A 24,410-nucleotide genomic window follows, 5' to 3' on the forward strand; every position below is an offset into this window, starting at 1 on the left:
TGACATAGCAATCAAACAGTAAGGAGCGTCTGCACAGATATGAGCACGCGCCCATAGAAAAGGAGGAGATTCGTGCTAATTGGTGTGGTTGAGGACCGAAAAAAAGCAAATTTTGGGGGTGTTTAGAAACATTAGAAAATGGAATAATTTCCTAAGAATACATTTTTTTTTAACCTAGTAAAATATTGATTGCTTGGGGGGAAAAAAATGTTGATTACAATTCTGTATCATTGAGGGGTAATTATAAGTTTGAAGTAATATGGTTTTATTACTGACATTTAATGATTACCAAATTCTAAATGCAGAAGTTTCCTAGATAAATTGGTTGTTAGGAAACATGCGGCTAGATTTTATTTTGATAGGGCTATTAGATAAGGTGTAATTAGTATAAATATCTTTTAATTTGTTTATTATTTTCTGTAATTTAGTGTTTTTTTTTTTTGTACTTTAGCTAATTTAATTTATTTAATTGTTTTTAATTTAGTAAATGTATTTAATTATAGTGTAGCGTTAGGTGTTATTGTAACTTAGGTTAGGTTTTATTTTACAGGTACTTTTGTATTTATTTTAGCTAGGTAGTTATTAAATAGTTAATAACTATTTAATAACTATTGTACCTAGTTAAAATAAATACAAACTTGCCTGTAAAATAAAAATAAACCCTAAGATAGCTACAATGTAACTATTAGTTATATTGTAGCTAGCTTAGGGTTTATTTTATAGGTATTTAGTTTTAAATAGGAATAATTTAGTTAATTATAGTAATTTTCTTTAGATTTATTTAAATTATATTTAAGTTAGGGGGTGTTCTGGTTAGGGTTAGGTTTAGGGGTTAATACATTTAATATAGTGGTGGCGACGTTGGGGACGACAGATTAGGGGTTAATAAATGTAGGTAGGTGGCGACGACGTTAGGGATAGCAGATTAGGGGTTAATATTATTTAACTAGTGTTTGAGATGCGGGAGTGCGGCGGTTTAGGGGTTAAAACGTTTATTATAGTGGCGGCGATGTCCAGAGCGGCAGATTAGGGGTTAAAAAAATTATTTTAGTGTTTGCGATGCGGGAGGGCCTCGGTTTAGGGGTTAATAGGTAGTTTATGGGTGTTAGTGTACTTTTTAACACTTTAGTTATGAGTTTTATGCTACGGCGTTGTACCATAAAACTCTTAACTACTGACTTTAGAATGCGTTACAGATCTTGGAGGTAGAGGGTGTACTGCTCACTTTTTGGCCTCCCAGGACAGACTTGTAATACCGGCGCTATGGAAGTCCCAAAAAAAAAGACTTTACGAAGTTTACGTAAGTCGTTTTGCGGTAAGGCCAAAGAAGTGTGCGGTGCCCCTAAACCTGCAAGACTCGTCATAGCAGCGGGTGTAAAAAGCAGCGTTAGGACCTGTTAACGCTGCTTTTTTACCCTAACGCACAACTCGTAATCTAGCCGATGTTTATTTAGTCTAACTTCTGCATGTCACAGAAAGCAGGATGATGAGAGTCAAAGAACAATTCTTTCACACTGGCTGTGGGTTTCACCTGGATATAAATACAACTATGTTACTTGAAATACACATATAGGGGCCGATTTATTAATGTGCGAGCGGACATGATACTCTACATCGATAAATGCCGACAGCCTACGCTGTCTGCATTTATCACTGCACAAACAGTTCTTGTGAACTGCTTATGCAATGCCGCCCCCTGCATGTAAGAACAACAAATAGTTAGACATATGTAAAAACTGGATGTAAATGCATAATAGGAAGTAAACAGTTAATGTATATTCAAAAGCAAAAAGTAGGTTAAAGGAACAGTAAAGCCAAAAAATAGCATGTAATTTTAATTATTTAAAAAATTCTTGCTAATGTATTCCTATTTACAAATTTGCTTTACAAGATCCCACTGATGATGTGAGTGGATTGAGGTACCACTAATGTATATGTAAACATACTAACTTATTTTGCACACAGCGGTGTGAACTTTATGGTGTTTTGAACTGAGACTAATATCTCAACAGGATAATGTCTACACTTTATATATTCATCAGGTTTATGTCAGCTGATTAACCGTTTTTGGATATTTACTTGCTCAGGTTATATTTTTAGCCCCATATATACAAACTGGTACTAGTGTATTCTCTACATATAAGATGTACATTTATTTAAGCGATTTTATCAAATAACTGTTGTATATGTCAAGATGTCATAACTTTATATACATTCTAAATTTATTTCTTCAATAATATATAACAGTGCGTGACCTTAATATTCCTTGAAGGAGTAATGTTAAAACTCTTTTTCTTTTGATTTTTTTAGATTATATAATTCTGGTTGTTAGCACCTGGTTTTTACATTCTGAAGAACCACTGAGAATGTGTAATTTCTTCTAATGGCTATGTTTACATAGCATTTTTATAGCCAATACTTAAGTACAGGTGGGGGATACCACAGGTAAATGAAATGTTTTTAAATGACAAAATAAATGGTGAATGATCTATTTATAAACAACACTGCATACACTACAGCAGGCAAAAAAGGAAAGAGATTAGACTATGTTACAGTATGATGTCCCTTTACTAAATGCAAGAAGCATTAAACACAGCTCAGATTTTTATTTATTTATTATTTGTTTTTATTTTCTTATGAAAGTGAATTTCATGTTATTTACTGCTGTGGGTCAAATGATTAAAACAATAAGATACATGTAAAAGGTTAAAGGAAATATAATTTGTTTTATTACTTTAAAAAAATGGAGATTTTAATTATAATGTCAATACCTTGAGGTCTGCGCCAAACTTTGTTCCAAATCGAATGTTTCTGACAGCATATGGGGCCTGGCTCATGCTTTCGGATCCCCCACACAGAACAATATCAGATTCCCGTAGGCTGATTTCCTGTTAAGCACATCAATTTACAATTTTATAAAGACAGAATGAGTGAAAGTCAGGAACCACCCAAACATGTGTAAGACACTTAGGGCCCAATGACCAAAAATGTATAGCAAGATAAACAGCTCACAAGCTAAAATATGATGAAACTCATCAGACCAGAGAGCTTTAAATCATCAGGCCCTTAATCTTTGATTAAGATCATCATTACCACTATGTAACAGACCAATAGGTGTACCTAATATGTACATTACACCACACAACCATTGGTTTGTAAAATAATTGTAATGATAAGATAGTTCTAACAAAATAGTGTGAAAATTCCTGTCTCTCTGCCTATGGGCAGCTAGGATTACATTTCACTTATCTCTCATTCCAAAATGTAAATATCAGAGACTCTTTTTTCTAATTGTCCTATTTTCAATACATACAAGTGATTAAACAGAGATCCAGAGTTTTAATTAGATGAGAAATAAAATGATTAAGCGTTCCAGAAGAAGAATCTTTACACTGTATACAAACTATAACTAGATGCCCAGTAAAAGATTCAGGTGAACTCACTAATTTTAGAGAACACTATGTTGCTGATAAAAAAAATAAAACCTTTTTTGCTAATGAATCTGGTGTAGCCAAACAAAATTTCTAATATGGCAATTTACAGATTTCTGTAATTAGCACACTTTGGTAGTAGAAAGGATAGTGATTTTTTAGTAAAAACTAAATGAGAATGCAGTGATGAAGTTTAGGAAAAGTGATGACATGTTAGCCAATATTAAGCTAAAAGGATCTAATTCTGGAGTACCTGTCAACCAAATTCAAAGCAGCCTCCCCATAGATCCCCACCATCTAACTATACCTTAGGACCTCCTTACCGCTCTAGCCCCCCCCCCCCCCACACCGCTTACAAGACAGAGTACGCTGAGTAACAATCTAGTCTACTTCAAGTGAAAGTAAAGTTACATATTGCACTATTAATATTTGGATATAACATTAAAAATAAGGTGCAGTTTCATTCATCATTTTGTAAGATTCAATGTCAAAATACCTTTTTCATTTGATTACTGTGTACAACTTATTATGTGTTCCTCCACCCGCAAAAAAAAAAATATTTCTGTTGCGGTGACGAAACTATCGGTATCTAACCGATTGGTTCCCCCATTGGTGTCTCGAGCGCTTGGTATAACGCCCACGCATGCGGCTAACTGCGATCTCATTCTGGCTCTTCAAGCGCGTTCTCATTAGACGCATGCACATAGAGAAAGGGAATCCTTCTGTCGTCATTATTTACAGGTACATGGAGCTTCGGGTCATACTGCGCATGCGCCAAATTATCCATGTCGGGTACGAGCACGTATGACGACGTGAATGACGGCTGTGTCAGTTGAAGTGTAAAGCACACACTAACCCGAAAGAAGGCGAGGGGGCGGAGGAACACAGTAGAAAATGTGATCGGTAAATAGATAAATAATATAAAACATGCTACATTATAAAAAATAAAAACTTAGCAACTTTAATATTTGATATGATTGCTCTCTATTAGTATCTTCCATATAAGCTAACTTTACTTTCACTTTAAGTATTTTTTGTAACAAATACTTTCATGGAACTAGCACCACGACAACAATAGTGAGAATAAACTACTTTAATGAGATTTGACTGTGATATCTGATATAAATGATTGTATAAGACAAGACACACAATGTTCTGTTTTGTTTAATACGTTTTATTGTACATCTTTATCATCGTAAACCTTACAAATGTACATGTATGTAACTCTAAATCACTTGTTTTGTATTAAACTTTGTACGTTTCAATAAAAAAAAAAAAAAAAGGATCTAATTCTTCATTTTTTCGATGTTTGTTAGTTGTTAATTCAAACAGTAAGGATCAAACTTAAAGTGAAGGTCCATTTTGATGAATTAGTGCCTGTTTTTTAATAAACAGATTAAAAACAAGGGCACTTTAATTCATCAAAATTGACATTTCACTGTTTTCTTCAAAAACATACCTTTTAATCCTGAATGCCGCTCAAGCGATTCCCCTGGCTGTCAGAAGCCTGTGCAGACGTCAGAAATGACGAATCAGGCTTCCTCCAATCACAGCTTCAACCCCCCCCCCCCGGGAAATCTTGGCCTGATGCAACCCTGTGATTGGAGGAAGCCGGATTCGTCATTTTGGACCCGTGAAGACGGCTTGCGACGGGCGGAGGAAGTGCTGGAGCGGCTGTCAAGATTAAAAGGTAAGTTTTTGAAGAAAACAGTGAAATGTCAATTTTGATGCATTAAAGTGCCCTTTTTTTTTTTTAATAGGATTATTAAAAACCGGGCACTAATTCATCAAAAAGGACCTTCACTTTAACATAATTCAAATGTGAATTACCTGACAACCGTTGACAATCGACTGGAAGCCAGAACCACACAACCTGTTGACTGTGAGAGCTGGGACGGGGATAGGTATGCCAGCTCGAAGCCCAACATGTCTGGCTAAGTAAATGGCATCGCTTGAGGTCTGGAATAATAATCACATTAACCGTTACAAGCATTACAGCCCCCCCCCCCCCCCCAACTTAATGCTATTTACATAGATTTATCTACTTGAAAACAACATTACATGAAATAGCTTTTTACTAAAGCGCAAACATGCATCATTGTGCAACGTTAATTTACATTTGCTCTTGTGGGACTAAATATTCCATTACATGTAATTAAAGGATAAATAAGGAATACCATTTTAGAGACGGTTCCTTTTAGTACAGAAGACAAATAAACTACATCAATTTTAAAATGCTCAAAGGAACCATGTACTGTATTATTGGAGCTATGATTCCTATTGGCAGCTAGTGTACAATTTCAATTATTATGTACAGAAAAAAAGTTATTTAATTCAATCCCAACACACTAATGTTATTTTTGTAATCCTAAAACTATTTGCATTATTAAAAAGAATCAGCGGCCAAGAGAAATATCTAGAAGAGTTCTGTAAAACTAAAATATTTAAAAAATAAACAAAAAAAAATGTAAACATTAAAAATAGTTTTATGCAGAGATTGACAACGTTAAATGAAACTTGATGGGACATAAAAGAGCAACAATAACACTATAGTGTGATCATTTTGTTATTGCACCATTACTTGCCCAGAACAAAAAGGGATAAACACATAATTAGATGGCGTTATAGTCAAAAAATTACATGCACTAATTTAGGGCTGAACAAACCTTAACGCCAGGGCATCACTGGCACCTTAAAAATTAGTCCCTGGCACCCAGGTTTGTGGTGTTGTAGTTGTATGCTCAGAGCTTTGGGAAAGGTTTCAAAGGGATGTGTGAAAAAAAAAAAATTGATGCTTAACTGATAAATTTATTTATTTCCGGATATGGAAAGTCTACTACGTCATTCAATTACTAGTGGAGAATATCACTCCTGGCTAGCAGGAGGAGGCAAAGAGCACCACAGCAAAGATGTTAAGTGTCACTCCCCTACCAATAATCCCCAGTCATTCGAACAAAGGGAAATGGAAAAGGAATAACACAAAGGTGTAGAGGTGCCTGAGGTTTAGTCAAAAATAACTGTCTTAATAAAGGGTGGGGTCGTAGACTCTCCATATCCAGAAAGAAAGAAATGTATCAGGTAAGCATAAATTCTGTTTTCTTTCCTAAGATATGGAGAGTCCACAACGTTATTCAATTACTAATGGGAACCAATACCCAAGCTAGAGGACAAAGAATGAACAGGGAGGGAGAACAAGACAGGCAGACCTAAACAGAAGGCACCACCGCTTGAAGAACCTTTCTCCCAAAACAGGCCTAAGCCGAGGCAAAAGTATCAGATTTGTAAAATTTGGGAAAAGTATGCAGAGAGGACCAAGTTGCATCCTTGCAAATCGGTTCCACAGAAGCTTCATTTTTGAAAGCCCAAGAAAAGGAGAGAGCCCTAGTGGAATGAGCTGTCATTCTCTTAGGCCAGACTGTCCAGCAGTCTCATAAGCAAACCGAATCATACTTCTCAACCAGAGGGAAAGAGAAGGAGAAGTAGCCTTCTGACCATCAGAGCACTGTAAATCCCTCCCAACTCCAAGATATTTATGGGGAGAGCAGACTCCTCCCGAGTCCATAGTCCCTGCGCCTTTAACGAGTCCCAGACTGCTCCCCAGCCTAGCAGGCTGGCGTCCGTGATCAAAATCACCCAGGAAGGTCTCCGGAAGCATGTTCCCTGAGACAGATGGTCCGGAGAAAGCCACCACGGGAGAGAGTCTCTTGTTGACTGGTCTACGTCCATCCTCTGAGACAGATCCGAATGGTCTCCGTTCCATTGTCTGAGCAAACATAATTGCAGAGCTCTCAAATGGAATCGAGCAAAGGGAATGATGTCCATGGAAGCGACCATCAGACCAATTACCTCCATACATTGAGCCACTGATGGCCCGAACAGTAGACTGAAGAGAGAGGCAAGAGGAGAGAATTTTGGATTTTCTGACCTCCATTTTCATAGATAGGGAATCTATTATGGTCCCTAAGAAAACCACCCTTGTAGCTGGAACAAGGGAACTCTTTTCCAGATTCCCTTTCCAACCGTGGGAACGTAGAAAAGACAACAAGATCTCTGTACGAGAGTTAGCTTGCTGACAAGATGGCGCCTGAACCAATATGTTGTCCAGGTATGGCGCCACTGCAATCCCCCGAGACCTGATCACTGCCAAGAGAGCCCCCACAACCTTTGAGAAAATTCTGGGAGCTGTGGCAAGTCCAAACAGAAGAGCCACAAACTGAAAGTGTTTGTCTAGAAAGGCGAATCTCAGGAATTGGCGATGATCCCTGTGGATGAGAACATGAAGATATGCATCCTTCAGTTCTATGGTCGTCATGAACTGACCCTCTTGGATCAAAGGAAGAATGGAACGAATGGTTTCCATTTTGAAGGACGGCACCCTGAGAAACTTGTTGAGACACTTTAGGTCTAAAATGGGTCGAAAGGTTCCCTCTTTTTTGGGAACCACGAACAGATTTGAATAGAATCCTAGACCCTGTTCCTTTACTGGAACTGGAACAATCACTCCTAGGGAGGAAAGGTCCTGAACGCAGTACAAGAATGCCTCTCTTTTTACCTGGACTGCAGATAATCTCTAAAGGCAGCATCTTCCCCTGGGAGGGAAAGTTTTGAATTCTATTTTGTAACCCTGAGATACTATGTCCACAGTCCAAGAATCTGGGACATCTCGTCTCCACGCTTGACCAAACAGGGAAAGTATGCCCACCACTTGATCCGATCCCGGACCGGGGCCGACCCTTCATGCTGACTTAAATTCAGCTGAGGGTTTCTTGGATTGCTTTCCCTTATTCCAAGACTGATTGGGCTTCCAAGAAGACTTGGACTGTTCCTGCTTGGAAGAATGAGAGAAAAACTTTTGATCTTTGAAGTTCCAAAAGGAACGAAAATTGCTTTGATGTCCTTTGAGTCTGTTCTTCTTGTCTTGCGGTAGAAAAGACCCTTTTCCACCAGTAATATCAGAAATTATTTTTGCCAGACCAGGTCCGAACAAGGTCTTACCCTTGTAAAGAAGCGCCAGAAGCTTGGACTTAGAGGTAACATAAAATGACCAAGATTTTTGCCACAATGCCCTACGGGCTTGGGCAGAGAAACCAGACATCTTGGCTCCTAGTCTAATAATAAGAAAGAACGTATTGCAAATTGCAACACGGAAACTATGACACGTAGGAAAACAATCTACAGACGAAACAAGTCCTCGAAAAAGAATTCAAAGACCACCTTCTGTACAGGTACAAAGGAAAACCCGATGTAACTCCTGAACGATAATTCCAACCCCAAAAAAGGAGCAAGGAACTGACTTGCCGGTCAGGCCGCAGGCAGAGCCCTGGCAAAAACAACTGAACACCTGGTGAAACAATTTACCTCTGGAAATGGAACACAAACAGAGAGCAAAAACTGTTTGCGAAAACACATACCAGAGAAAGGAATCGCAGCTGGAAACTGCAACCTTCCGCTAGTCAGGCATCTAAGCTAACCCACAGGTTCGAACAAGAAGTAGTTTGACAAGCCCTTCACCAGCGCCTCTAGAAGGGAAGAAGAATGCTCCAGGATCGACTTAGGACAAGCTAGCTCCTCTCGACAAAAAAGAGGAAGTCCTCCACACCTAAAATGGGTGACGAGGGACCAGGTACGAGCTGAAGGAAAGGGCTGAAAACCTTCAGAAACACCTTCTCTCGGCTAGGTCCCAGCGACCCCTCGCAAATCGACCCGTAAGAAAAGATCCCAATACGCAAAGAGACCCTGACCCAGAAGATCCCTGCAACAAGGGAACTCTCATGGCAGCGAGCCTCTGATTATGAACTCGCGGGCAAACAGAGCAAGAGTCTCTCTGACACCCACTCCAGATAGGATCAAGCCATCTTTGAAAAAGAGTGACAAGGCCAAAAAGAAGGTTACGATTAGACCTTCTCAGATTAAGAAAACTGCCACAGCAGGATTCAAACTCCAAGTCTACAGCTTGCTAGCCCGGGAACTAGTCCCCTAGGTCACTTAGTCCAGAGGACCTCAGCTGAGAAACTCAATCTGCTTTCCTCAGAAGCACATTAGAAAAACTCTGGCTAATCAGATCAAAACGTATGCTCGTAAGGCACCTCCGTTCTGGAAGAACACGCTCAGAGAATGGATTGCTGCCAAGAGCCCTAGTGGCCCTCCGTCCACCACCAATTCGAGATTGGTAGAATGTATTATCCTGTAATGGGAATCAGCCTGAGTTGTCAAAGTCTTAAGCTGTTGCTCTAACTGTTATACTATTTCAGGGCACTCTCACCCTGCTAACGAGGAAGAGACCAAGACAAAACTGCCCCGGGGGACTAGGATAAAAATCCCCAACACCGGGAGATCTGGACCGAACACTGGAGAGCAATTCCCCAAACCGTAATCCAAAAGGACCGTTAAGACTCGACCTGGGCTGAATCCATCCCTCCCCACCACAGCGCCAACGAGGCATGAAGAATAATTGGAGGACAGAATCCGATGAAGAAATACTAACTTCGTAAACTCTAGGGCAACAAACCTTCCTGTCTGAAAGACCAAGGCACATCCAAAGGATCCAACCTGGTGCCAACACCAGGACTCAGGTCTAGGTCCACCTCTGAGGATGTAACCGGCAGGAAGCAAATCCCAAAAGGTCTACTGGCAGACACTGCAAAACCAGGACCGCCAAGACTCGGGAGCCACCGCAACATCTATAAACAGGCTACTGCCACATTAAACCCCAGATCCAAAAAAAAAAAAAAACCTTAGGATCCCAGCGAGGTTCCGGAAAAAGAATGGTCCCTAAGAACCGAACCTGCTTAATCAAGGATGTTTTAAATGGACATCCAGCATCAGGAGCTGGATCTGAACCATCCACCTTCTAGATGTAAAGCCTTAAAAGGCTGTGCGGGGATTTGAACCTGGGGCCTTTGTATGTTGAGCCACAGCCAGTTCTAAATAGACCTCCTAGATAACCACCAGGTTATCCTGGACTGCTCTAGACAGGAAAGATATCCTTCTTCCTAAATCCAGGTAGAGAGAACCATGTATTTTCATTGAACAAAGAGATCTAATAAGCTCTGCTTAAAATCATCTGGCCAAAGAGGACGGGAAACCCCTCCGCTTATTGGACCAGACACCAACAGTGTACTGACACTGAGAAGAGTACTGGGACAAGACTCAAAAAGTCACCTAGTCCAGAAAGACGGAATGAAAAACTCAACTCCGGCCTCTAAGACCTTGGACCCATATGATGCAGCATCAAGTGCCTATCCAGAGGAACCTAAGACAGGTCCTGCCTGTCCTTCGGTATAGATGGACCTGCTCTGCCTGGACCAGAATAACTAGAAAGAGCTCCCTCTCTATAGCAGAAGGGAAGAACAAACTTAACTGTTAACTAGGACAGGTCCTGCCCGTCATCAAGGGTACAACACGTCTTGTCATAAAAAAACTGAGAATAAACAAAATAAGGAAAATAAGCTCTGAGGCTTAATTCTTATCTCTAGATAATAGAGAGAAACATCACCCCGAACAGAGATTCCATAACTATATACATATATAGGATAAAGAAGAGGATCCAACCCTCTCCACTCGTCTAATCAAGATCGTTATCTGAATTAGAGGACTGAGATCCACCTGACGGATCAGGACTGGGAACCTTTAACATCGCCAAAACCTCTCTCAGAAGTAAACGTAGGCGTGCCACTCTCCATCTAAATGCCAAATCCTCCTCAGTCGGAGTAGTCAAACCAGGCGACTTCAACCCCAGAGGTTCTATCTCTGAAGCCTCAGAGGGAACCGCATCCCCAGATGACTGATCGGGCACAATCGTCCTTTTACACGACGGCCCATGGGTAGGAGAGAACGGATTAACCCTTTGCTTGCACGTGGCAGGATGAGGCAAACTCGTTAAAGCCATAGAGATGGCAATGCGAAAACGCGCAGTAACCTCCGGTGGAAAAAAAGTCTCCCTCAGACAAAGGAGTAATGATACTTAGGGGAACTGCATGTGCAGGAGAAGATTCAAGAGAACGCACCTCACGGGACGAGGAATCCTCAAAGGTAGACGGCTCAGTGGTCTCTAACATCTCAACATTGTTTGAAGAGGACACCCTATTGCGGCATACGGAACATAATTGAGCGGGCTTTTCTACCCAGGCCTCCTCACAACATACGCAGGTGTTAAAATCTGTATAAGAGGAAAACTCTCGAATATCAGAATCCTCCATAATTCTAATTAAAATTTGTATCCAAAAAAACAACTAGCACCTTAAACCCCCAATGGCTGGGGCACTCACCACCGCCTATGACCCAGACAGGTAGAGAAATGAACTCTTCTCCGCAGCCCTCGGTCAGGGATCGGAAATGGAAAACAAGACGTGACTACTCCTAGTCACATGGTGCCTCATGCAGGACCGCCCCTGCTAAGGAAAAGCGTGCAAGCTTAATAAAACTGCGCAGCTCTGTAACCTGTATGTTCCATATCAGCCTATGAGCCCAACATGTCTCCTACACATACGCAGTCAAAATTACATTAAAAACATGATTAACAAGACCCCACTGTTCAATTATCCCCCTCAGGAGATATTAACCCTTGATTCCATAAAGATAAAAGGAGTCCCACTGAGACCCTGTCTTCTATCGTTAACATGTGAGTAAAAAATGAAATGATCTTACCGGAATCTATGCCGTGGAACAGCAACACGGTCCTTCAAGTTTGACAGATTGTAGCAGAGCTTCTGACATGGACTTGAGTGAAGAAAGCAGGCAACGAAACTCGTCAACACTGATTGCTTAAGGAGCTGTTAATATGAGTCTGGAAGGTTTCGCAGAAAGACTCTCCCTGCATCTCCAGACTCTAACTTTCATCAATGCTCTCACTGAGAGGCTGACAAGACTACTTAAAACTCCAGTCCCATCTCGAAGAGTACTACCCTCCATAAGGAACTACTCCGTATATTCTGACACTTCTCTGCCAACCTCCTGTGACAAAAGGCAAAGAATGACTGGGGGATAAGAGACATGGGGGAGGTATTTAAGCATTTGGCTGGGGTGTCTTTGCCTCCTCCTGGTGGCTAGGTTCTGTATTCCCACAAGTAATTAATGCAGCTGTGGACTCTCCCTGTATTTAGAAGGAAATGCTATTTTTTTCAATGAGGTGACATTTTCACCTGTTAGCCAATAGCTGTGCGGGTCAATCAGCATTAGCTTAGGCTCTTAGCTCGACATTAACTCACTTTAAATAAAGGAACTTTCAGCATTAAAGGGACATGAAAACCAATTTTTTTTCTTTCATGATTCAGATAGAGAATACAACTTTAAACAACTTTCCATTATACTTCTATTATTTAATTTGCTTCCTTCTCTTGTTATCCTTTGCTGAAAGCTTTATCTAGCAAAGCTCAGCAGCAGCAGAGAACCTAGGTTCTAGCTGTTGATTGGTAGCTGCATATATGTATTGATTATGATTGGATCACCTATGAGTTCAGTTAGAAACCATTAGTGCATTGCTGCTCCTTCAAATGATACCAAGAGAATTAAACAAATTAGATAATAGAAGTAAATTATAAAGTTGTTTAAAATTGCATTCTCTATCTGAATACTGAACGAAAAAGTTTTGGTTTCATGTCCCTTTAAGATTTTTATACTTAATGATTGTAAGTTTTCTTTATTTGTACCACTGGTAAATTCTAGCATTTCAAAAACGCTAGGATTTACCATCACTTTAACAGTTTAATGTATTTTTATGAAAACGTAGTGTTTACAAGGCAGCTAAATATAAAAGTGTTAGAATCAGTCGGGCAACTATAGGATGGGAGGAGGAACCAATTAAACATGGCCTATACAATGACATGTCAAGAATACAATTAAGACAAAGTCATAAAGATTAAGTCAAATGTCCCTAAACCAAACAACCTGTATCTCAAGTGGAGGCTTGGTTTATGCTATGTACTATAAAATACTATACATGAAGGAAAAGAATCCTTCATTTTCATACTTGACTACATTCAAAACAATAAAAAGAAAAAAATGATCATACCTGAGCAACGTTTCCAAATATGACGCTGTCCACAATTTCAGGAGATACGTTCCCAGCAGCAAGAGCTGCTTTTGCTGCAATCTCACCTAAATCTGTTGCACTGTGATCCTTCAGCAGACCTCCATATGTACCAAACGGGGTTCTTTTTGCAGCAACAACAAAAATACCTAAACACACAAGAGGGAGAATTAAGGCTACTACAGCAAAATGTAATAATTACAGAAGCACTATGAAATGATTGCAAGGAAAACTACACTATCTAGCCATAAAACAATGCACTACATTTAAAGTGAATGTAAATGTTGATGCTTAAGTGCCCGGTTTTTAAAAATTTGATTAAAAACAGGGGCACTTTAATTCATCAAAATTTACATTTCACTCCTGTTGTGAAAAAAAAACAAAGAAAAACAAAACAAAAAAAACTTACCTTTTAATCTTCACAGCAGCTACAGCTTCCTCCACCCGTCGCAAAGCCTCTTCCTGGGTCTAAAATGAGGAATCCGGCTTCCTCCAATCACCGCATTGAACCAGACACCGATTCCCCCGGGAGGGGGGGGAAGCTGTGATTGGAGGATGACCTATCCATCATTTCTGACATCTGAAATGGCTTGTGATGACCGGAGGAAGCTGGAGCTGCTGTCAAGTTTAAAAGGTAAGGTTTTTTTCACAACAGGAGTGAAATGTAAATTGATGAATTAAAGTGCCCCAGTTTTTAATCGAATTTTTAAAAACCGGGCACTTTACCATCAAAATTTACATTCACTTTAAGTTACCCTGGGTCTTGTACTAATGTGGTCCTTAGTATCTGCAAGATATGTTTGTTTCCTTTCACTTACTATCAGTTCCATGGAAACAGTAAAACTTGCCACTTAAAATCAGTTCTAACCAGCATCAAACCTTAAAAAAAAAAAAAAAAAAAAAAAACACATCAAGCCTGAGCCATTTTTGATCTACCCACATTGACGGCTAGATTTGGAGTTTGGCGGTAAAAGGGCTGTTAACGCTCCGCGGGTTTTTTTCTGGCCGCACCATAAATTTAACTCTGGTATCGAGAGTTCAAACAAATGCTGCGTTAGGCTCCAAAAAAGGAGCGTAGAGCATATTTAGCGCAAATGCAACTCTCGATACCAGAGTTGCTTACGGACGCGGCCGGCCTCAAAAACGTGCTCGTGCACGATTCCCCCATAGGAAACAATGGGGCTGTTTGAGCTGAAAAAAAACCTAACACCTGCAAAAAAGCAGCGTTCAGCTCCTAACGCAGCCCCATTGTTTCCTATGGGGAAACACTTCCTACGTCTGCACCTAACACTCTAACATGTACCCCGAGTCTAAACACCCCTAGCCTTACACTTATTAACCCCTAATCTGCCGCCCCCGCTATCGCTGACCCCTGCATTACACTTTTAACCCCTAATCTGCCGCTCCGTAAACCGCCGCCACCTACGTTATCCCTATGTACCCCTAATCTGCTGCCCCTAACATCGCCGACCCCTATGTTATATTTATTAACCCCTAATCTGCCCTCCACAACGTCGCCGACACCTACCTACACTTATTAACCCCTAATCTGCCGAGCGGACCTGAGCGCTACTATAATAAAGTTATTAACCCCTAATCCGCCTCACTAACCCTATCATAAATAGTATTAACCCCTAATCTGCCCTCCCTAACATCGCCGACACCTACCTTCAATTATTAACCCCTAATCTGCCGACCGGAGCTCACCGCTATTCTAATAAATGTATTAACCCCTAAAGCTAAGTCTAACCCTAACACTAACACCCCCCTAAGTTAAATATAATTTTTATCTAACGAAATAAATTAACTCTTATTAAATAAATGATTCCTATTTAAAGCTAAATACTTACCTGTAAAATAAATCCTAATATAGCTACAATATAAATTACATTTATATTATAGCTATTTTAGGATTAATATTTATTTTACAGGTAACTTTGTATTTATTTTAACCAGGTACAATAGCTATTAAATAGTTAAGAACTATTTAATAGTTACCTAGTTAAAATAATTACAAATTTACCTGTAAAATAAATCCTAACCTAAGATATAATTAAACCTAACACTACCCTATCAATAAAATAATTAAATAAACTACCTACAATTAACCTAACACTACACTATCAATAAATTAATTAAACACAATTGCTACAAATAAATACAATTAAATAAACTATCTAAAGTACAAAAAATAAAAAAGAACTAAGTTACAGAAAATAAAAAAATATTTACAAACATAAGAAAAATATTACAACAATTTTAAACTAATTACACCTACTCTAAGCCCCCTAATAAAATAACAAAGACCCCCAAAATAAAAAATTCCCTACCCTATTCTAAAATACAAATATTACAAGCTCTTTTACCTTACCAGCCCTGAACAGGGCCCTTTGCGGGGCATGCCCCAAGAATTTCAGCTCTTTTGCCTGTAAAAAAAAACATACAATACCCCCCCCCCAACATTACAACCCACCACCCACATACCCCTAATCTAACCCAAACCCCCTTAAATAAACCTAACACTAATCCCCTGAAGATCTTCCTACCTTGTCTTCACCATCCAGGTATCACCGATCCGTCCTGGCTCCAAGATCTTCATCCAACCCAAGCGGGGGTTGGCGATCCATAATCCGGTGCTCCAAAGTCTTCCTCCTATCCGGCAAGAAGAGGACATCCGGACCGGCAAACATCTTCTCCAAGCGGCATCTTCTATGTTCTTCCATCCGATGACGACCGGCTCCATCTTGAAGACCTCCAGCGCGGATCCATCCTCTTCTTCCGACGACTAGACGACGAATGACGGTTCCTTTAAGGGACGTCATCCAAGATGGCGTCCCTCGAATTCCGATTGGCTGATAGGATTCTATCAGCCAATCGGAATTAAGGTAGGAATTTTCTGATTGGCTGATGGAATCAGCCAATCAGAATCAAGTTCAATCCGATTGGCTGATCCAATCAGATTGAGCTCGCATTCTATTGGCTGTTCCGATCAGCCAATAGAATGCGAGCTCAATCTGATTGGCTGATTGGATCAGCCAATCGGATTGAACTTGATTCTGATTGGCTGATTCCATCAGCCAATCAGAATATTCCTACCTTAATTCCGATTGGCTGATAGAATCCTATCAGCCAATCGGAATTCGAGGGACGCCATCTTGGATGACGTCCCTTAAAGGAACCGTCATTCGTCGTCTAGTCGTCGGAAGAAGAGGATGGATCCGCGCTGGAGGTCTTCAAGATGGAGCCGGTCGTCATCGGATGGAAGAACATAGAAGATGCCGCTTGGAGAAGATGTTTGCCGGTCCGGATGTCCTCTTCTTGCCGGATAGGAGGAAGACTTTGGAGCACCGGATTATGGATCGCCAACCCCCTCTTGGGTTGGATGAAGATCTTGGAGCCAGGACGGATCGGTGATACCTGGATGGTGAAGACAAGGTAGGAAGATCTTCAGGGGATTAGTGTTAGGTTTATTTAAGGGGGTTTGGGTTAGATTAGGGGTATGTGGGTGGTGGGTTGTAATGTTGGGGGGGGGGGTATTGTATGTTTTTTTTTACAGGCAAAAGAGCTGAAATTCTTGGGGCATGCCCCGCAAAGGGCCCTGTTCAGGGCTGGTAAGGTAAAAGAGCTTGTAATATTTGTATTTTAGAATAGGGTAGGGAATTTTTTATTTTGGGGGTCTTTGTTATTTTATTAGGGGGCTTAGAGTAGGTGTAATTAGTTTAAAATTGTTGTAATATTTTTCTTATGTTTGTAAATATTTTTTTATTTTCTGTAACTTAGTTCTTTTTTATTTTTTGTACTTTAGATAGTTTATTTAATTGTATTTATTTGTAGCAATTGTGTTTAATTAATTTATTGATAGTGTAGTGTTAGGTTAATTGTAGGTTAATTGTAGGTAGTTTATTTAATTATTTTATTGATAGGGTAGTGTTAGGTTTAATTATATCTTAGGTTAGGATTTATTTTACAGGTAAATTTGTAATTATTTTAACTAGGTAACTATTAAATAGTTCTTAACTATTTAATAGCTATTGTACCTGGTTAAAATAAATACAAAGTTACCTGTAAAATAAATATTAATCCTAAAATAGCTATAATATAAATGTAATTTATATTGTAGCTATATTAGGATTTATTTTACAGGTAAGTATTTAGCTTTAAATAGGAATCATTTATTTAATAAGAGTTAATTTATTTCGTTAGATAAAAATTATATTTAACTTAGGGGGGTGTTAGTGTTAGGGTTAGACTTAGCTTTAGGGGTTAATACATTTATTAGAATAGCGGTGAGCTCCGGTCGGCAGATTAGGGGTTAATAAGTGTAGGTAGGTGTCGGCGACGTTGTGGGGGGCAGATTAGGGGTTAATAAATATAACATAGGGGTCGGCGATGTTAGGGGCAGCAGATTAGGGGTACATAGGGATAACGTAGGTGGCGGCGATTTGCGGTCGGAAGATTAGGGGTTAATTATTTTAAGTAGCTTGCGGCGACGTTGTGGGGGGCAAGTTAGGGGTTAATAAATATAATATAGGGGTCGGCGGGGTTAGGGGCAGCAGATTAGGGGTACATAAGTATAACGTAGGTGGCGGTCGGCAGATTAGGGGTTAAAAATTTTAATCGAGTGGCGGCGATGTGGGGGGACCTCGGTTTAGGGGTACATAGGTAGTTTATGGGTGTTAGTGTACTTTAGGGTACAGTAGTTAAGAGCTTTATAAACCGGCGTTAGCCAGAAAGCTCTTAACTCCTGCTTTTTTCAGGCGGCTGGAATCTTGTCGTTAGAGCTCTAACGCTCACTGCAGAAACGACTCTAAATACCAGCGTTAGAAAGATCCCATTGAAAAGATAGGCTACGCAAATGGCGTAGGGGGATCTGCGGTATGGAAAAGTCGCGGCTGTAAAGTGAGCGTTAGACCCTTTAATCACTGACTCCAAATACCAGCGGGCGGCCAAAACCAGCGTTAGGAGCCTCTAACGCTGGTTTTGACGGCTACCGCCGAACTCTAAATCTAGGCCTGAGTGTTGGACTGCCTTGTTGATAATACTTTGCACAGGGCAAGTGCAATGAAAAAATGTTTTTCAAGAGTTTACTGACAGGTCAAGAGATTGCAACAGGATTGTGATGCTGCCACAGATTGCCCTTTGTGCTTCACTTGGGAAGTAACGCAAAGTGCAATGTCTCTCAAACTGTTGCTATGGAGATAATTTAAAAAGCAATTTGCAGCAGGATTTTGTTAGTTCTAAGGAGTGGGTAACCGATTAAAAGGGATTGAAGTTTGCAACAAAAACAGGGTTTTACTTCTATATTTCAGTGTAGAATGCATAAAACATATGGTGCATGTATATAGTGGAATTATAACTAACCCTTGTACTTCAGATAAGCAATTCCAAAGGTTAACTGATTATTCCCCAAATATAACGTGAATAAGTGAACAAGAGTCCGATGATCAAAAGTTCTTTGCTCTGGCAAGATGGTCTAAGAAGCCTTGTCAGTGCTGTGAGGTCCCTCAAATAATTGTATTAAAGGGACAGTCTAGTCAAAACTAAAAACTTTCATGATTCAGATAGGGCATGCAATTTTAAACAACTTTCCATTTTACTTTTATCATCAAATTTGCTTTGTTCCCTTGGTGGTATTTTTGAAAAGCTAAACCTAGCTAGGCTCAAACTGATTTCTAAACCGTTGAAAACTACCTCTTCGCTCAGAGCATTTTGAAACTTTTTCACAGTTAGACAGTGTTAGTTCATGTGTGTCATATAGATAACATTGTGCTCACTCCCGTGAAGTTATTTAGGAGTCTGCACTGATTGACTACACTGCATGTCTGTCAAAGTCACTTAGATAAGGAGGCTGTCTGCAAAGGCTTAGATACACGGTAATCACAGAGGTAAAAAGTATATTAATATAACAATGTTGGTTATGCAAAAACGGGGAATGGGTGATAAAGGGATTATCTATCTTTTTAAATAAGAAACATTTTGGTGTAAACTGTCCCTTTAACTGAACTGTTTAGCTATACAGGGTTGGGAGTGTGAAGGATACATTACAAAATAATGTTCAAAAAAGCCCCCAAAGATTTTGCGCGATTCATCTCTGTGCCAGAGAGTTTTTGATCAATGGGAAGTGTGTTGTGAAGGGCTACTTGTTTTTCTCAGAACTTATTAGAATGCCCTTGTACTGTCTTGCCGATGTCCCGTACTTACATGACTTAATTCACTTGAACAGTGGTGATTCTAAGGTTGTGCAAGGTGGTACTATGCACCCCCATTAGTAAGTGTAGCACACCCAATCTCTCATTTGCAAGGTTGTGCCCTTTTTGCCCATTCCATATCAAAAATCCTGTGCATACTCATGGCACTGTACAAATGCTTGTATGGAAATGTAACGGCACATGCACAACTCTTTATAATCCAGTGTTCCCCCCAGGGCATTTATGTTAAATTATTGAATTCATTTGTGCTTTGGATAGCAGAAAAGATTATAATATTGGAAAATATTACACTGCCCCCACCCAGCTGGCAGAATTTCCAGTGGAGAATACTGTAATCCTAAACAAACTTTAGCATAGTACCAAGAGTAAGCAAAGGTTGTCTTTTGCTGAAGAGTGGACAAGGAATTAGAACATCTGTTTACTTAACCCCTTCACGCCATTAGAACGTTGACACACACCAGGCTTTAACACAGTTAACATCCTACCTTCTACAGCGTCCTGCAGCTTCCCCCTTTGATGTAGATAAGAATCGGCCTGGGAGTATGCCTAGCTGCATAGGCTGCCCCCCCCCATGATCCTATACCAGCCTTGATGCAATCGCATGATTTCATTTTTACTAATAGTGTTTAAATCAGAACTTTGTTCCTATGTTAACACTATAGTACCGTTGTCCTGTTAAATTTTGCTTCCTTCATGAGTGCATGCTCAGAATTACGTAATCGCACTCCACCTGTTTGAAAACAATGTGTGGAATGTGATTATGTAATTAAAAGCATGCCCACATTGTTAGGTAGCAAATTTCGATGAGCAGCCCAATTATCCTCCCTTTCATTGTTAAGGCGGCATCCACGGACATGAGCCGTTCAGGGCAACAAATTTCGACGGCGTTCTAACCTCATACAACATTTAATATGCACATTGTACTTGCCACGCATTGGGACCCTGCTGTAAAAAATAAAATAAAAAGTACAATGTGCATATTATGTGATGTTAAAAACATTGAATGAGACCGCCGTTGAAATTTGCTACCTTGAACTGCACATGCTTTTAATTATGTAACCACATTTCAGACATTCTTGTCAATCATATGTGGAGTGCGATTACTTATTTCTGAGCATGCGCACATAAAGATAGCAAATTCCGACAAGGGAGCAAAATTTCGACAGAACACTGGCACAAAGGGGTTCGGAAATATAAAAGCATGAAAGAAAAAGAATCACATAGTACGGAGTGCATATCATAGTATACACTTTGTGGTATGCAAGTTGCAAAAATTAAACTTGTATGATTTAGATAAAGCGTGCGATTTGAAACAAACTATTAACTTCTATTATCAAATTTGCTTTGTACTCTTTGTGTCCTTTGTTGAAGAGTAGGTTTATAGGATCTTGGAACAGGAACACAAAAGGAATCCCAGAATCAGTAAGATAAAAAGTTCATCTTTAATTATTCCATTAAAAACAGCAATGGCATATATATAGGATATTGCACATGTCTTTTGTATTCTATGGCAGCAGAGTTTGCAACTATGTATAACACTGCTATAAACATTATTGCAGGCACTGCTATCAGAGTGCTAGACATGTGCAAAGAGGATTACTCTTTAACAAAGAATACCAAGAGAACTAAGCTAAATAAATAATAGAAGTAAAATGGAAAGTTGTTTAAAATGTTCTATCCATTTAAGTTTAATTTTGACTTTACTACCGGTTTAGAGATTTCAATCGAATGTGAAAATAGAGAGAAAATCATACTAAGTAATCCAAAAATCAACATATTTTGCTCACTAAATAAGCATTCAAATAATAAAAACATAGGAACCCAAAGGGTTGTTTATTTTTTCAATTAATACAAATTATAGTGTACCTTCAAATACCTTGTAAATAAAGAAAACCTGCAGGGACTGGAATATATCAAAGTTGCAACAAGAAAAAAAAAAGAAGGAATGAATAAGCTCCACTAGAGGGCGTAAAACACGCAAGACCTTTCTGTTTTGTCTTCCTCCGTGTCTGTGATAGATATATATATATATATATATTATTATTATTTTTTTAAAGATGCCTGGTGTGGTAGTTCATCACTAAATACATGGTATATACCGATTAACCAATAGAACTAAAACCACACCATAAAGAAGAACACAAAGAAAATAAGTAATATTTATAGACAGTAAAATAAAAATTAAACCTTCATGATTCAGACAGAAATATTTTTTTAATTTGCTTTGCTCTTTGGTATTGCTTGAAAAGCATACTTAGGTAGGATCAGGAGCAACAATACACTACTAAGAGCTAGTTGGTGATTAGTGGCTGCACATATATGCCTCTTACCATTGGCTCACTTGATATGCTCAGATAGCTCCCAGTAGTGCATTACAGCTCCCTTCAACAAAGAACACTAAGAGAATTAAGCATTAAGTAAATTTTAAAGTTGATTCAAACAGCATTTTCTATTTGAATCGAGAAAGAAAAATGTGAGGTTTCATGACCCTTTAAGAATGCCGCCGATAATGTAATGAAAGCGATCGCCTTCTGATAGACAGAACCACTCGCTGCTAATAAAAAAAAAAAAAAAAACAGCATCCCTGCCAGGCGGCTGAGAGCAACAGTGGCAGGGGACTTATTAGGTAACATTTTTATTATAAACCACTACATTTCAGGACTGTTTAGATAGCTTTTGTACATTATTGCAACTGCTGATTTTAATCATGAACACTCTGTGGCAACATTTACTGTCACTTTAAAGGGTTGCATATACATTTATGGCTGTTAAACACACAAATAATAAAATATTTCCTAAAAATATCCAATGGCAGTGGGCAAGATTTAGTGGGTACCCAAAAAGCACACATTTTTAGTTCCTCTTTATCCTCATGTCACCATAAGTACACCTACTTAGTTCTACTTTTTTCTGGGGCAACAAAAAAAAAAAATTTGTTTATTTTATTTATCCATCCCTTATTTAAAGTGATATTCTAGTGCAAAAAAATGACATGGTCTAATTCTGGGCTATGTGTGTATGTATGTGTGTATGTATATATGTATATATGTATATATATATATATATATATATATATATATATATATATATATATATATATATATATATATATATATATATATATATATATATATATATATATATATATATATATATATATATATATATATATATATATATCACTCGCTGGACTTTGGATATCTGTGTAAAAGAATTTTATTTGTGACGCTTCGGGACCTCAAACGTCCCTTCTTCTGACAATCCAAAAGTGCAAATGAACAAACATATATTTAACCCGTCATATAAAAAAAAAAACTAACATGTTTATAAACACATATGTTAGTTTGTTTATATATGACGGGTTTAATAGAATTGTAGTTGATTCACAATTGGGTTACCTATATGGTATAGCCCCCTGTTGTTTGCACACGGTCTCCAGGGATTGGTGACCTGAGTAAGGGAGGGGCCTACAGGCCTTTATAAGTTTGTTCATTTGCACTTTTGGATTGTCAGAAGAAGGGACGTTTGAGGTCCCGAAACCTCACGAATAAAATTATTTTACACAGATATTCGAAGTCCAGCAAGTGCTTCACTTTGTTCCTTTGTTATATACTCCCTACGAGCACCCTGGCAGTTGTAGGACGGTGGTGAGAGTGCATATACCCTTTGAGCTTTTGTATATATATATATATATATATATATATATATATATATATATATATATATATATATATATATATATATATATATGTGTGTGTGTGTGTATTTGCAGAGCTGCTGTTTTTATACGCTATTACTTCACATTAAAGAACCTGTTTTTTGAGCATCTTGTCCGGATATCTGTTTTGTTCTATCTATACAGGGAGTGCAGAATTATTATTCAAGTTGTATTTTTGAGGATTAATTTTATTATTGAACAACAACCATGTTCTCAATGAACCCAAAAAACTAATTAAAGGGACATAATACTCATATGCTAAATCACTTGAAACTGATGCAGTATAACTGTAAAAAGCTGACAGGAAAATATCACCTGAGCATCTCTATGTAAAAAAGGAAGATATTTTACCTCACAATTTCCTCAGCTCAGCAGAGTAAATTCTGTGGAAAAAGTTATACTTCACCTGCTCCCAGCTGCAGGTAAAAAAATAAAAAAAATGAAGAAATGAACAGCAGCCAATCAGCATCAGCAGTGCTGAGGTCATGAACTCTTACTGTGATCTCATGAGATTTGACTTAACTCTCATGAGATTTCATAGTAAGCTTCCTTTACCTGATTGGTGAAATAATATGAGAGTGCACGATGCTAGTCCCTTCAGATGTCCCAGGACAAACACACTAAAATGCTGCTTAGAAATCCTTTACAATGGGAGGTGGCTACTGAGGAACTTTTGAGGTAAAATATCTTTCTTTTTTACATAGAGATGTTCAAGTGATATTTTCTAATCAGCTTTTTACAGCTATGCTGCTTCACTTTCAAGTGTTTAAACATTTGGGTATTATGGCCCTTTAATATCAAAGCTGAATAGTTTTGGAAGTAGTTTTCAGTTTGTTTTTAGTTATAGCTATTTTAGGGGGATATCTGTGTGTGCAGGTGACTATTACTGTGCATAATTATTAGGCAACTTAACAAAAAACAAATATATACCCATTTCAATTATTTATTTTTACCAGTGAAACCAATATAACATCTCAACATTCACAAATATACATTTCTGACATTCAAAAACAAAACAAAAACAA

The 24,410-nt window shown here is 38.7% G+C and overlaps 1 protein-coding gene across 1 annotated transcript in view; it reads right to left on the bottom strand.

Moving 5' to 3' along the window:
• ACAA2 (acetyl-CoA acyltransferase 2) overlaps positions 1 to 24,410 on the bottom strand; it is a 74,091-nt gene that overhangs the window by 33,175 nt on the left and 16,506 nt on the right. The window contains exons 2-4 of the mRNA XM_053701102.1: positions 13,441 to 13,607; positions 5,262 to 5,390; positions 2,772 to 2,888 (exon numbers count right to left, since the gene is read on the bottom strand). Of these exons, the coding sequence (XP_053557077.1) occupies positions 2,772 to 2,888; positions 5,262 to 5,390; positions 13,441 to 13,607 (413 nt within the window). The remainder of the gene's footprint in view (positions 1 to 2,771; positions 2,889 to 5,261; positions 5,391 to 13,440; positions 13,608 to 24,410) is intronic.

Source organism: Bombina bombina, chromosome 2 (genome assembly GCF_027579735.1).
Source record: "Bombina bombina isolate aBomBom1 chromosome 2, aBomBom1.pri, whole genome shotgun sequence".
Lineage (NCBI taxonomy): Eukaryota > Metazoa > Chordata > Amphibia > Anura > Bombinatoridae > Bombina > Bombina bombina.